Raw genomic sequence first — 15414 nt, 5'->3', positions numbered from 1 at the left:
TCAGTTTTATAACTAAGTTTTTGCATGTTAACCTGGATTGACTCGATCTATTTTTTTACTTTTATTATTTAATATTGGATTAATTGAGAAATAAATTTAATGATTTTTTTTAATGTTTGTTTTGAATAAGTTTTTGAGATTAGCTGTTACTTGTGATTATGATGTCATTCTACTGTCATTAAGATTAAAACACATTTATCAAAAACTTTTTGCACTGTGTCTAGCTAATGGAGAATATATTGAAAAGAAAAATACCCTTGAGAATTCACAGCCAAAAGCGTTGATCACGTTTCTGTTACAGATATAGGAAGGATTCTCAGTAGGTCCAGGTTTCAAACAGGAAAAGGCATGCAATAATTGACAAAAGTTGCTTGAAATCACAGCTATGTTCCTTCTCTGAAACTTCAATTGCTTTATTATACTATTATAGGCATAGCCAAGTCAAGCCTGCACCGTGTGGAGCCTAATCAATATAATCAGAGACTGCTGTTTGCCTTTTCCATTTTTCATCTCATACTGCTCTGTCTTCTCAATATTTACTTGCCATTTCTTTCTCACCTCCCCTGCTTTTAGTTTTCCTTGCACCTTTTCTACTTCTTCTTTTCCATTCCAAAACAAGCTATGGCTGATGCAATTCTTTCTGCTCTCGCGAGTACAATCATGGGGAACTTGAATTCCCCAATTCTTCAAGAGCTTGGACTTGCTGGGGGCCTAACGACCGAGCTTGAAAATCTCAAGCGCACGTTCAGAACCATTCAAGCTGTGCTGCAAGATGCAGAGGAGAAGCAGTGGAAGAGTGAGCCTATCAAGGTGTGGCTCAGCGACCTCAAGGATGCAGCTTATGTTGTTGATGATGTACTGGATGAGTTTGCAATTGAAGCTCAGTGGCTTCTGCAGCGAAGAGATCTCAAAAATCGAGTAAGATCCTTCTTTTCTTTTGGTCATAATCCACTTGTTTTTCGACAAAGGATGGCTCATAAATTGAAGAATGTTAGAGAAAAACTAGATGCCATTGCCAAGGAGAGACAGAATTTCCACCTAACAGAGGGGGCTGTGGAGATGGAAACAGATAGTTTTGTTCAGCGTCAGACTTGGTCTTCGGTGAATGAATCAGAAATTTATGGAAGAGGCAAGGAGAAAGAGGAACTAATCAACATGCTGCTCACTACTTCAGGTGATCTCCCTATTTATGCTATATGGGGGATGGGGGGGCTGGGTAAAACAACACTTGTTCAACTGGTCTTCAATGAAGAAAGTGTTAAACAGCAATTCAGTTTGAGGATCTGGGTGTGTGTATCTACTGATTTCGATCTCAGAAGATTAACAAGAGCCATCATAGAGTCCATTGATGGTGCTTCATGTGATATTCAAGAATTGGATCCCTTGCAACGATGCCTCCAACAGAAGTTAACTGGAAATAAGTTTTTGCTTGTATTGGATGATGTGTGGGAAGATTATACTGATTGGTGGAGTCAATTGAAGGAGGTATTAAGGTGTGGATCTAAAGGTAGTGCTGTCATAGTAACTACGCGTATTGAGATGGTTGCTCTTAGAATGACACCAGCTTTTGTCAAGCACTTGGGGATATTGTCTGAAGAAGATTCCTGGCATTTCTTTCAACGGCTTGCATTCGGGATGAGAAGGAAAGAGGAGCGGGCACACCTGGAAGCCATTGGAGTATCAATAGTGAAGAAGTGTGGTGGTGTTCCTTTAGCTATAAAGGCACTCGGGAACCTAATGCGGCTAAAAGATAATGAAGATCAGTGGATAGCTGTCAAAGAAAGTGAGATTTGGGATCTAAGAGAAGAAGCAAGCAAGATTTTACCTGCTTTGAGGTTGAGTTACACTAATCTATCACCACATTTGAAGCAATGCTTTGCGTATTGCGCTATATTTCCAAAAGATCACGTGATGGAGAGGGAGGAGCTGATTGCTTTGTGGATGGCAAATGGCTTTATTTCTTGCAGTGGAGAAATGGGTATTGAGAAATTCAATGAACTAGTGGGAAGGTCATTTCTGCAAGAGGTGGAGGATGATGGATTTGGCAACATAACATGTAAAATGCATGATCTTATGCATGATCTTGCACAATCCATTGCAGTACAAGAATGCTATATGAGTACAGAAGGCGATGGGAAGTTGGAAATTCCTAAAACTGTCCGTCATGTAGCTTTTTATAACAAATCAGGAGCTTCGTCTTCTGAAGTTCTCAAGGTCCTATCACTTCGCTCACTTCTTTTGAGGAATGATGCTCTTCGGAATGAATGGGGAAAGTTTCCTAGTCGAAAACATCGAGCCTTGAGATTAATAAATGTCCGGGTGGAGAATTTTCCGAAGTCAATTTGTGATTTGAAACATCTAAGGTATCTAGATGTATCAGGCTCCAGGTTCAAAACACTGCCTGAAAGTATAACCTCACTCCAAAACCTCCAGACACTAGATTTGAGATATTGCAGACAACTCATCCAATTACCAAAAGGTATGAAGCACATGAAAAGTCTTGTCTATCTTGACATCACATATTGCCGTTCACTTCGATTTATGCCTGCTGGAATGGGGCAATTGATATGCCTGCGAAAACTTACCCTGTTCATTGTGGGTGGGGAGAATGGTCGTCGCATAAGTGAGCTGGAAGGGCTGAATAATCTTGCTGGTGAATTAAGTATCGCAGATCTTGTGAATGTTAAGAATTTAGAAGATGCTAAAAGTGCCAATTTGAAGTTGAAGACAACTCTTTTATCACTGGCTTTATCTTGGCATGAGAATGGAGATTATCTTTTTGGCTCTTGGTCATTTCCGCCATCACAACAAAGAAAGAGTGTTATACAGGCAAATAACGAGGAGGTCCTTGAAGGGCTTCAACCTCATTCAAATCTGAAGAAGTTGAGGATATGTGGATATGGAGGTTCAAGATTTCCTAATTGGATGATGAAATTGAACATGACGCTACCAAATCTGGTAGAGATGGAGCTATCAGCCTGCGACCACTGTGAACAACTTCCACCATTGGGGAAATTGCAGTTCCTCAAGAGTCTTATATTGCGTGGAATGGATGGTGTGAAGAGTATTGACAGCAATGTGTATGGAGATGGGCAAAATCCATTCCCATCTTTGGAGACGCTGACTTTTGAGAAGATGGAGGGATTAGAGCAATGGGCTGCGTGTACTTTTCCTCGCCTTCAAGAATTGAAGATAATCGATTGCCCTGTGTTGAACGAAATACCAATTATACCCTCCGTCAAATCAGTACACATTAGGGGAGGTAAGGATTCATTACTGAGGTCAGTTAGGAATCTCACTTCTATCACTTCTCTTCATATTGATGGGATTGACGATGTGAGGGAGCTTCCCGATGGGTTTTTGCAAAATCATACCCTCCTTGAAAGCTTAGACATTTGGGGGATGCCAGATCTGGAGTCTTTGTCAAATAGGGTATTAGATAACCTTTCTGCTCTTAAAAGCTTGAGTATTTGGGGTTGCGGGAAACTTGAAAGCTTGCCAGAGGAAGGTCTTCGTAACCTCAATTCCCTGGAGGTTTTAAACATAAATGGTTGTGGAAGATTAAATTGTCTGCCAATGAATGGGCTGTGTGGCTTATCTTCTCTTCGTCAGTTAGTTGTTAGACATTGTGATAAATTCACATCTCTATCAGAGGGAGTGCGGCATCTGACGGCACTTGAGATTTTATTCCTTGGAAACTGTCCAGAGCTGAATTCATTGCCAGAGAGTATCCAACATCTCACTTCTCTCCAATCTCTAATAATTAGGGGTTGTCCAAATTTGGAGAAAAGGTGTGAGAAAGATTTAGGAGAGGACTGGCCTAAGATAGCTCACATTCCTAAGATTAATATCAGTAAAAGTACTTACTATAAAAGATTTAGGAGAATAGTTGATATGCAAAATTTGTAATGAGAATAAAATATATATTTGTTCGTAGTTTTAATTTGTTGTAATTGTTTAAATAATTTTTTCAAATTGATTGTTGTTTTATTCTTGATATAAATGTGTAAAAATGATTGGTTCATTATTTGTTTTAATTGAGACTTGTTTTACTAGTACTGTAATAAGTTTTTTTTGTTACTTGAAAACAAAACTTGCATAAGAAAATCAACGGTTGAGGTTTCTCAACTAAAATATCAATCTCATAAACATCCTTTTAGCCTTTATGAAGACGTTATTAATTGAAACTAATAATATTTTGTGTGTTTTGCCATTCAAGATCGCCGTGAACAAATAAGGATTTATATAAAAAAAAATTTGAAAAAAAATCAATCAGATCACTAATTGAAAAAATAATATTACAATCCAATTAACAAAATCCCTTAACTTAAATAAAGGGCACATCACATTAAATCAATAATTGAAAAAAAACATAAAATCAATCAACAAAATAACCATCAACCAAAAAAACAATAACTAAAACTTAATATATATATATATATATATATATATATATATAAATAAAGGAAAATCCAGATTCATCTATATTTTTTATTTTTAAAAAATTATTTTTAACATTAGCATATCAAAACAATTTAAAAATATTAAAAAAAATTTGAAGTATAAAAAAATTTCAATTTAAATTTTTTTTTTTTTAAATACAAAAACAAATAGGGTATTAATCTTCGTACATTAACTTCTGGTTCCCTTCTTCTATTTTTCTTTGTTCAACATCTATGAAATTATAAATTATATTATGTTCAAGTTTTCCTGGTCAGATTATGTTCCTTAAACAGTGTTTAAAAGTTCATTAATGGTAATGTGCTAATGAAACTACAGGTGAAGTGGTCTATTTTCATAAAAGTACCCATTATATTGATAGTTTGAAACTAAATCCATTTCATCATCTTTTGCAATGTCTTGCAAAAGGAAACTTATCGTATTTCCATGGAAATATATTTTGATCTTTCCGCAATGAAAACTGCGTGTTTGTATAAAAAAAAAGTATTTTAATTTATATTATTTTTTAAAATATAGTTTTTATGATTAATTAATTTTAATTTGAACAGAAAATAAAAATAGTGAGATTTAATCTTTACATTAAAGCTTTAACTTAATATTAAATAATTATCTAAACAAAAGAATTTATACCATTAAATAATACTTTAAAATATTATTTATATTATTTTTTAAAATTTTTCAGCCACACGATCGAAAGCTTGCAATAGAAAATAATTCTAGTGGGCCACACATTACCCATCCATGTTCTAAAGGTTCTAGCCGCAAGTTTCATGTCTTGCAAGTTTCATTCTGAATTTCTTTTTAAAAAAGCTTTATTTTATTTTGTTTTTATTTTTTTAAGAAAAGATTATAATGTAAAACTTGATGGAACTTCTATTGGATAAAAAATAATAGGAAAAAACTTCATCCTTAATACAATTTTTATTTAATAAAATGTTGTTGTTTTGGGCAAGATTTCTGTAAAAAAAAAAAACAGAGAGTATATTTTGGATAGTAAATCAATTAAAGAATGCTGGGCACTTTAGTAACCTAATTGAAAAAGATATTTAGTTTCAGGTCCTGGGGTGGTTAAAATTGTGGTGTATAGTAATTTTTAAAGTATTTTTTTTGCTTGAAAATATATTAAAATAATATTTTTTATATTAACAAATAAAGTTAATAAAAAATACTAAAAAAATATTAAATTGAAGCTTTTAAAATAAATTTAAAATTTTTAAAAAGTTCTGTTCATCAATTGATAGGTGGTGAACTAATTAAAGCTAAGAAAATTCAAGTTCCAAATCCCTTTAATCTTAAAATAAAATATATTCTGGCTAAAATAAAATAAAATAAAATAAAATTCCTAGTCAATTCTACCATATAAGTAGGCCTTCAATGGAGAAGGACCACAGGCTTTGATGGTGGCTCCGTTTTCTCCCTTTTAAAATTGCTCGGCCCAGCCCAACTATCACCAACACCATGTAACTAACTTATTTCGCGCCAATCCTCAACATCAACGGCCCCCCTAGTCTCAGTTCCCGCCGTCCAGTTCTCCACACCAAATCTGTCCAAGGTCACTCGCTGTTCCCCTCAATCTCTCATGCACATTCATATGCTTGGATGGAATTAGGGTTTAGGCCGCTGTAACATTTTCGTTTTCAAGCTGAAATGTAAAAAAGACCGATTTGATTTCTCTTTCATGTATTAGAAACTCATTTGACTTGTACCTCTAAACTCATTTCTTCAGAATCAAATATATCCATTAAACTATCATAAAAGGAATCAATGCTAATAACCAAATCTTCGACAGCACATTGTGGGATCAACTTATAAAGCAAAGAAATCGCACACTTCAATTTCTCTTCAAAATCAGAATCAGAATCAGAACCAGAACCAATAGATACATAAACAAACTCAAGAAGCTCAGGCCATTCATTTCCAAGTCTTACTTCTTTAGTAGCAATGGTGACGACAAAATCGAGAATTTTATGCAAGATCTTTATTGAACTCTCTGTATTCAAACAATCAAGAAGTGCAGATTTGAGTTCTTTATTCATGAAGGAGGTTTTCTGCCAAAGACCATGCTCATTTTCTGTAAGAATCTGGCATAGGACATCAAAGGCACATTCCTTGCAATTCACAAATTCAATGGCGCAAAATTTTAAGTAAGAAACAAGGCAAAGACAGAAGGAAGTAAGGTAGTTCTTTTTAAGGTAATTCAAGAGTTTTCGAGCATTCATTAAATCAATGGAGTTTTCAGAGAAGTTAAGTTCATTAAGAAAAAAAGTAAGAGGTAAAGCATCTGGTGACTCCAGGATTTGTATGGCTTTACTTCTGAGATAATCCCTGGTTGAATACGGGGATGATCGCGACAGTGGAGAAACTAAGGGTAATGGTGACTCCTGTGAGCTCAATGATGATGGTCCTAGTCTTGATGGTGATGGCCGTGACCAGTTTCTTGATTTACTCGGGTTTCCGCGGCCTGGAAGTAGTTTGGCCTTGAAGCGCAAAGGCAGAAGGGAGCGTGATGGTGGCCTAGCTGAAACTCGACGCGGTGGTGGTGATGATGAAGTAGTGGATACCATTCTTGAAAACGGAGAGTTTCTTGAGGAAGAGGTGATGTGAATCTTTTGAGAGGGAGAGAAGGAAGGGAAGCACAGAAACTGGAAAGGCGGGCTTTCAGGTTTTAGTTAGTTGGTTATTGTATTTAACAGAAAGTGATTTCAGGGGTTAAACTAAAACATTTGCGTTAATGAGATGGTCAAATTAGAAAAATTAGAATAATTAGAGGGCTTCTCAGAGAATTGAGGCTTGTTTTTGTCCTGATGATTTGGTAAAGTCTCATGAATTCTATCAGAAATTTTAGTTGTTCAAGATACAAGCTTCATGTGGGAGACAGTCCTGTTAAAGGAAGATTTGAGATTGACTTTTTCTTTTTTTTCACTGTTTATTATAAATATTATAGTGATTTTACTTGAAAATATATTAAAATAATATATATATATTTAAAAATTTATTTTTGATATTTAACATATTAATATTAAAATGTTAAAAAAAATTTTAAATATAATTGGATCATAAAAATAAGGAGATGTATGAGAATCTGATAGTTGTTTTTTAAAATGATTTTTAATAAAAATATTTTAAAATAACTTTTTTTATTTTTTAAATTTTATTTTTAATAATATCATATTAAAATAATAATAAAAAATATATATAAAAATTAATCACGTATTTTGTTGTACCTAATTTTCAAAAGTAAAAGAACAAACAGTCAAAACACTTCCCAGGAGAATTTTAGCCTTATCAACGTCCTAAGGTCTAAAGCATGCCACGACTTCTTCTCATCCAAACATCATTTCCTCGCACAACATCCCTCTCCAAGAAATTATCGAACACGAACAGTAGCCAAATCCAAATATAAAACCACATATGGCTGAAAATCCAGTAAATTTTGGTATCCTAGGATGTGCCAAAATAGCAATTAAATTGGCAAGAGCCATAAACTTAGCACCCAATTCAATTCTTTATGCTATCGCAAGTCGCTCCCTAGAAAAGGCCAAGCAATTTGCCATACAAAATGGATTGCCAGAGACAATCAAGATTTATGGTAGCTATGAAGAATTACTTGATGATCCATCTATCGAAGTTGTTTACTTGCCATTGCCAACTAGTCTTCATGTTCAGTGGGCAGTCTTGGCTGCCCAAAAGAAGAAGCATGTGCTGTTAGAGAAGCCAGCTGCACTTGATGTGGGAGATTTGGACAAGATTCTGGAAGCTTGTGTATCAAATGGTGTGCAATTCTTGGACGGCTCAATGTGGTTGCATCATCCAAGAACTATGAAGATGAAGGAGCTACTCTTTGATTCCAATCTTGTTGGACAAGTGGACTTTGTAAGTTGTGTTCTTGTGTTCATCTCTTTCTTTTTTCTTGGACAACAATTTCTCAAAGAAAATGCTTTAGAGATTCCACTTTTTAGCTATAAGATATGTGACTTTTCCCAACAAGTTTGAACATAGGTTTGGGGTTTGGTGTAAAGTAAAAATTAATTACTCCATTTGTAGTTGTTCACTAGATATTCGACTCTAACTGTGTTTATGATACTGATCAGATTCATAGCACGTCAACAGCTAAAATGCCTCCTGAATTCTTCGAGAACAATATTAGAGTGAAGCAGGATATGGATGCTCTTGGTGTACTTGGTGATTTGGGTTGGTATTGCGTCGGAGCGGTCTTGTGGGCAAAAAATTACCGATTACCAAATGTTGTATCTGCTTTACCAGCTGGTGTGACCAAGAACTCAGCTGGAATCGTATTATCATGCACAGCCTGCTTGAACTACGATCAAGATCACAAGACAGTCGCAATCATTCACTGCTCTTTCTTCTCTTATACATCCATGGACTTGTCGATCACCGGTACTAAAGGATCCTTGCATCTCAAGGATTTTGTCATTCCTTATCAAGAGGGTTCTGCTTTTTTTGACCTGGGATCACCAGCAACGTTCATGGATGATCAAACTGAATGGAATGTGAAAACTGAAAAAGTGGTGGTGGATAATGAAACTCCTCAAGAGGCCTTGATGGTTCAAGAGCTTGCTAGGCTAGCGCAGGGCATTAAGAAATGCGGGTTCCCGCCGGATAACAGATGGCCTGAAATCAGCAGAAAGACTCAGATAGTGGTGGATGCAATTAAGAAATCTATTGATCTTAATTGCAAACCTGTGTACCTGTGATCATATATTCAAGTCTTAGATTAATTTTGGAGGCATGTTGAGTTTTGAGCCATCTTACTAGAAATGGTACTCTCCAATTATAACAATCAAATAAATTGTTACTAAAATTTGCAGGAAAACATGCTGGTTTTCCATTGGTTTGAGTAGCTTGAGTTCATCTTTTCTGATTGTAAAATATTTTATATTGATAAATTCCTCGAAATTTTAATCCGAGCAAATTACGGATGGTGATTCTTTAAGAGATTAAGGTCTATCTCTCGATCGACAAGTTTAGAGGTGAATTATTCTTTAGTCCCTAGATTTAGATTGAAGTTATAACTTAGCCCTTTATATTTCAAAGTATGTGAGTTAGTCCCTTAACTCTTGTTGATTGCTGTCATTTAAAAATATCAATTAGCTTTTCTCTAACCTCTAACCATGTTGGTTTAGCTCTAAGAATTTAAATGGTTAAATTGTATATTTTGGTTTAAGAAAAGCCAAAGAAATATTTTCAAACGACAATGTGTTCTATTAAAAAAGAGCAAAAGAAAAAATCATCATAATAAATAAATTTCATATTTCAATTAATTTTTATTTTATTTTTGGGTTTTTATCACTATTATAAAATGAGGACCCAAAATTTATATTAATTCGAGTTAAAAAAATTAATATGATCTGAATCAGTCAAAAATTTAGTTTCAACGTCGTGGTCATCCAAGATAAATCCCATTCACTCTTTTTTGAAAATAATTTTTTGTTCAAATAATATTGTTTTTTGATAAATATATTTTCTTTAAATAATTAACTTAGGTTAATCATAAACTATATTTTTTAGTTAAAAAGATTTTTGGGCTCGGCCTGAAATCACACTTTTATCCAAATTTCTAAACTCAAACCCATCTACTCATGGCCCAGCCTACCCTATATGATCTCTCTCTAAAAACTACACAGACTGGCCAAACGACAACTACCACCTTCCGATAATGATTCCCGCCATTTCCGTCTTAACTAACACCCCAATCCCAACCAACTTAACTGTCATTTCATGCCCTAAATCCCAAAAACCACCCTCCAAAAACCCTCAAAATCTCAATCAAACCCTCAAATATCTAACAAAATCTGGCAATCTCGACGAGGCGATTCGCTTGATAGAATCCTCGCCGTCCAAATTTACTGATCCTGAGACTTACAGTCAGCTCTTACATTCTTGTATTTCCCAAAAATCGTTACCTCATGGCCAAAGAGTATATAAACAGCTCCTTAAACAAGAATACAGCGAAAAATTTCTTGAAAATCATAACTTAAAAAGCAAGCTAATTACCCTTTTCTCTGTATGTGGCGAACTTGATGAGGCACGCGTAATTTTTGAAAATGCGGTTGAAAATGAAGGGGTGCCGGAGTCAGTTTGGGTGGCAATGGCAATTGGGTATTCAAAAAAGGGGTTCTTGAGAGAGGCTTTGCTTGTTTATGTTGAGATGTTGTGGAATTGTATGGAGCCGGGCAATTTTGCGTTCTCCACAGCGTTGAAAGCGTGTGCGGATTTGAGGGAATTGTGGGTTGGTAGAGGAGTTCATGCACAAGTGGTAAAGTCTAGTGAAGGGCCTGATCAAGTGGTGAATAACGGTCTGCTGAGGTTGTATACACAGTGCGAGTGTTTTGATGAAGTTTTGAAGGTGTTTGATCAAATGCCTGAAAGAAATGTTGCTTCTTGGAATTCTTTGATTTCTGGTTTTGTTAAAGAAGATAAATTGGGCGAGGCACTTGATGTGTTTAGAAGGATGCAAAGAGAGGGAATGGGGTTTAGTTGGGTTACACTAACTACAATTTTGCCAATTTGTGCGCGCGTGACAGCTCTTCTCAGTGGAAAAGAGATACATGCGCAAATTGTTAAATCAGCGAGAAGGCCAGATGTCCTAGTGCTAAATTCCCTTGTGGATATGTATGTGAAATGTGGAGTTGTTGATTATGGTAGGAGATTGTTTGATGGGATGAGAAGTAAAGACTTGACATCATGGAATACTATGTTGACTGGATATGCAATCAATGGTTATATGAGGGTGGCGATGGATTTTTTCAATGAGATGGCTTCATGTGGGATAAGGCCGGATGATGTCACATTTATTGCACTGCTATCAGGTTGTAGCCATGCTGGGCTAACAGAAGATGGGCAGAAATTGTTTCATAGAATGGAAATGGATTTTGGGGTCTCTCCAAGTTTAGAGCATTATGCTTGTTTGGTGGATATGTTAGGCAGAGCTGGAAGAATTGATGATGCATTGGTGGTGGTGAAAAACATGCCCATGAAGACAAGTGGTAGCATATGGGGATCATTGCTCAACTCATGCCGCCTACATAATGAGGTCCCTCTTGCAGAGGCTATTGCAAACCGGTTGTTTGAGCTTGAGCCATATAATCCTGGGAACTATGTGATGCTCTCAAACATTTATGCAAATGCAGGGATGTGGGACTCTGTAAATATGGTTAGAGAGATGATGCAAACAAGAAGAATCAGAAAAGAGGCTGGATGTAGTTGGATACAGGTAAAGAATAAAATCCACTCTTTTGTAGCTGGTGGAGGCTTCGAGTTTCGTAATTCTGATGAATATAAGAAGATATGGAACAAATTAAGGGAAGCCATGGAAGAATTTGGTTATATACCCAACACAGATGTGGTGCTTCATGATGTAAATGAAGAAACAAAGGCAATGTGGGTGTGTGGGCACAGTGAGCGCTTAGCAACTGTTTTTTCTCTCATACATTCTGCTGCCGGAATGCCAATCAGGATCACGAAGAACCTTCGTGTTTGTGTAGATTGTCACTCTTGGATCAAGATAGTTTCAAGAGTGACAGGGAGGGTCATTGTTTTGAGAGATACAAACCGCTTCCACCATTTCAAAGAAGGTGCATGCTCTTGTAATGATTACTGGTGAAACCATTATACCAGAGCATAATTCTTTGAACCTTTCTTTATTTCTTCTTTGATGAGTCCATCGCATGATTCATACTACAAATCCATTCTAGAATTACTTTAAGCATAGTGCTCCAAGTAATTTTGGTTTACATTTTATTAAGAACTATCCTCCCCTTAAGTACAAGCCCCAGACTATATTTATGCCATATTGAAACTTTACAGTAGGTTCAAAATGCTTGGATCAGAGTACTGATCAACTCTCTTGCTAGACATTGAAAGTTTAGATGAGAATCTTTTAGAACCATGCAAATTAGATAGAAATGAACTGCATTTTTAGAATCATGTAAAAGTGCACTCCTTGTCTTCAGAAGCACAGGAGAGCAATAATAATATTTTGAGTCCTCTGCTGTTGGTTTTATTCATTCATTCATTTTCGAAGAGTAACTTCTGGTGATGTCATGTAAAACGGACTTTCAGTTTGCTCTTTAGATGCAAGCAGAGCAAGAGTATGCCTATAAAATTCCATTTATGCATCTTCTTGCTCCACAGTAAGAAAAAAGTACCACTATCGGAGCTAATACTAACCAACAACTTCAAGAAACGTTAGCCATGTAAATCTGTGTTAAAAAAACAAGCATCTTAGTTAACAAAATAAAGTTAAATATGTTGCATTTGCAAACATAATTATACCATCTTTACAGAGATGTGTTCAAGTAAAGAAAAGGATAAAAATAACCAGGAATTGATGGGGAAGAAAACATTAGTCATGAACTATTAGTAGAAATCGAGAAATTTTCACCGACGCTGGCGGCAGCGAAGATCATACTTTCTTGTCATGGAAGCAGTAATTGAATTCTCTGCAACTTCTTCTGGAACCATAAAGTCAGGGTCTTCCAAATTGTCACCCCCTTCTGCTAACTCAGTTTGAATCCATGAAGACCAGTCAACATCACTATCTGTTTCCCATGATAACTCTCTAGTTTTTTGCATGACATTAATCTTATCCATTAGGTTTAATATCAAGTGATGATTCAAAACTTCATAATCCCTGCATAATTTGTAAAGGAATCTATTAGATGTGGGAAATCTAAATGCTGTTTAACCCAATTGATATAAATCTAACTTTTACCAACCTGTATGTGAAAATGGCATGTAGAAACTGAATAGAGGCAAGAATCCCATAGAGTAACCTGAACACATTGATTAGCCATGTTTGTCGTTCTATACTATTTGTTGTGAGCCGAAGCATTGCTACTTCTACCAGAAACGTGGCAGCAAGACCTGTGAACCAAAATCAGATTTAAACTAGTTATAGACCTATTTAAACCTTCAATACTTGATTTAAATACCAAAAAAACAGGAAGACAAAATAGAAAATAAGAGAAATACAAGACATACGTACCAACATAAAGCCTCGCTCTTATGGTATATGTTTGCTTTGTACTGGTGAACATGTAAACGATAAAGATTGATGCAGTGTAGAGGATGAAAGCTTTAATTATTCGTGATTCAAGCAACATAGCGTTTTGCAAAGCAAACAGCTTCTCCAGAGCAATGAACATGCTTGCTTGCTTTGATTCGAAAGCTTCCTGAAAAATGGGAAAACCATGTCTCATATAATCCTTGTCTCAACAAAAACTATCATGGAAATCATAAGCCTCAATGAAAACACTAACCTGAGTGGCCAATATTGAATTTGAATTTTCTACCAAATGGTCATGGACCTTTTGAAGTTGTTCTTGTTGCTGAAGAAGCTCTTCCTGCTGTTTATGGCCATATTCAGCAAAGTGTTGCAGCGTACTCCTGTAATTCGGTAATAATTTCAATTAAGCTCTCTAATTATTTACTTGTAATTACAGTAATTTTGTTTTCCTACTTACCTGCTCTCTTCTAGTGCTTCTGATTGAAATTGAGTTAGGAGTTGAAGACCCTTAAGTGCATTGGATTGCCCATCTAGAAGTTGTTTCTGTTTATCCAAGGACTTCCCAGCCATGTTCTCAATGTCATCAGCTGAGTTTTGTAAAGTTTCCATCTTTGAAGACATTGTGTCTCCAACTCTGCCAATCTGCTTCTCTATTTCCACAGCTTCGTTTCTCACATTGTCTACTTCTTGGCCCAGATTGGTGTAAGCATCATGAAGCATCGACATCCCTTCCTTCAAATTTTCATTCATTTTTGCTTGTCCCTCTTGCAGCTCTGATTGAGAATGTGCAATTTCCTTGGAATGTTTATAAACAGCTTCAGAGTGCTTAGATAAAACATCCATGTGATCCTTTGCATCTTTCGTTGTTTGAGCTACATTTTCAACCTGAATATCAATAGAAATCAATGAATCCTGAATTTGATTCGATCTCTGCAACAGGACATGTGTTTTTCCTTCAATAATTTCTAACTGTTCTTCCGTGTATTCTGCTGAATTTTTAAGATCATTCACCAGTCTCTCCATTTTATGGTTGAAGGCATGGGCCCTGTAGGCAATAGCACATAAAAAAATCCTTGTTAGTTTCTGTCACATCGTATAAAACAAGAGAAGAACGGTCAGAACAGTGAAAGAAACTATACTTAACTGTAACTGATAGCAGATAGAATTGGTTTCCAGTGAGAATTCAAGATAAACCTTGTGCTCATTGTCATTCAACCTTTCGAGACAATTAACCATGGCAGATTTTGTGTCACAATAAGGGAAAGCTGGCCGTCCAGAGTCCTTTTGAAAGCAATCACTAAGGTGCCAAGCAAATCTCCACCGCTTCTCCTCGACGGCGAGAATCTGCGAGCAGCCGGCAAAGAGATTCTGGTAAGCATTCTGCCAACAAGAATTCGTGCCAACCATTTTCCTTTCGGCTTTTTCGACCAGTTTCATCCCCTTCCCATCACTAAGACCATTCATAGAAAATTCCACCACAGAACCACGGGGCAAACCGTTTGTCTGTGAATTATCAGTGGAGAGAGTCTCTGTTGAAGAAGAGAACCAACCCCATGATTGACATCTTAATGTAAGTGAGATTAAAATTACGAGAAACAAAATCTGACTATAAGAAGCCATTAATTATATTTTCTTTTCTTCCTGATTTTGTTACTCTACTTTCTGTATCTTCCACCAGAAGACTGAAACCTGCAGTACACAGTTCAACAAAATTAGCAGATGCTTCCGATGCTAAAGAGCATACACACAAGCCTTATATTTATGTATAAACAAAGAGGTGGAGAAACTTGGAGTGCAAGAAAAGGAAAAGGGCATGATTTTTAGCATGAAAAGGACTGTTTGAAAGTGAAATTAAAAGAGAAGAAAATAGAAAAGAGACAGAGACTTCCGAAGATTAAAAAAAGAAAAGAGAAGAAAAGGTAGAA

General features: G+C 36.0%; 4 protein-coding genes across 4 annotated transcripts; 3 read left to right on the top strand and 1 right to left on the bottom strand.

Moving 5' to 3' along the window:
* Positions 1-256: 256 nt before the first annotated feature.
* Positions 257-4059, top strand: LOC133670681 (putative disease resistance protein RGA1). The gene has a single exon (XM_062091251.1). It carries the CDS (start codon positions 622-624, stop codon positions 3907-3909), a length of 3288 nt encoding a protein of 1095 aa, XP_061947235.1. The 5' UTR covers positions 257-621; the 3' UTR covers positions 3910-4059.
* Positions 4060-7745: 3686 nt separating this feature from the next.
* LOC133670883 (uncharacterized oxidoreductase At4g09670-like) lies at positions 7746-9415 on the top strand. Its single transcript, XM_062091476.1, has 2 exons — positions 7746-8334; positions 8553-9415. Exons 1-2 carry the CDS (start codon positions 7873-7875, stop codon positions 9174-9176), a joined length of 1086 nt encoding a protein of 361 aa, XP_061947460.1. The 5' UTR covers positions 7746-7872; the 3' UTR covers positions 9177-9415.
* A 677-nt stretch (positions 9416-10092) lies between these two features.
* Positions 10093-12166, top strand: LOC133671051 (pentatricopeptide repeat-containing protein At3g14330-like). The gene has a single exon (XM_062091672.1). It carries the CDS (start codon positions 10139-10141, stop codon positions 12083-12085), a length of 1947 nt encoding a protein of 648 aa, XP_061947656.1. The 5' UTR covers positions 10093-10138; the 3' UTR covers positions 12086-12166.
* A 553-nt stretch (positions 12167-12719) lies between these two features.
* On the bottom strand, positions 12720-15200 carry LOC133670423 (protein GAMETE EXPRESSED 1-like). Its single transcript, XM_062090910.1, has 6 exons — positions 14634-15200; positions 13947-14534; positions 13743-13869; positions 13469-13655; positions 13200-13347; positions 12720-13114 (listed from the first exon to the last, which is right to left on the bottom strand). The coding sequence occupies exons 1-6, from the start codon at positions 15107-15109 to the stop codon at positions 12862-12864; spliced, it is 1779 nt and encodes a 592-aa protein (XP_061946894.1). The 5' UTR covers positions 15110-15200; the 3' UTR covers positions 12720-12861.
* Positions 15201-15414: the final 214 nt, after the last annotated feature.

The sequence above is a fragment of the Populus nigra genome, chromosome 13 (assembly GCF_951802175.1).
Source record: "Populus nigra chromosome 13, ddPopNigr1.1, whole genome shotgun sequence".
Lineage (NCBI taxonomy): Eukaryota > Viridiplantae > Streptophyta > Magnoliopsida > Malpighiales > Salicaceae > Populus > Populus nigra.
Note: the sequence above shows the minus strand (reverse complement) of the source record. Positions and strands in the feature narration are given on the sequence as shown.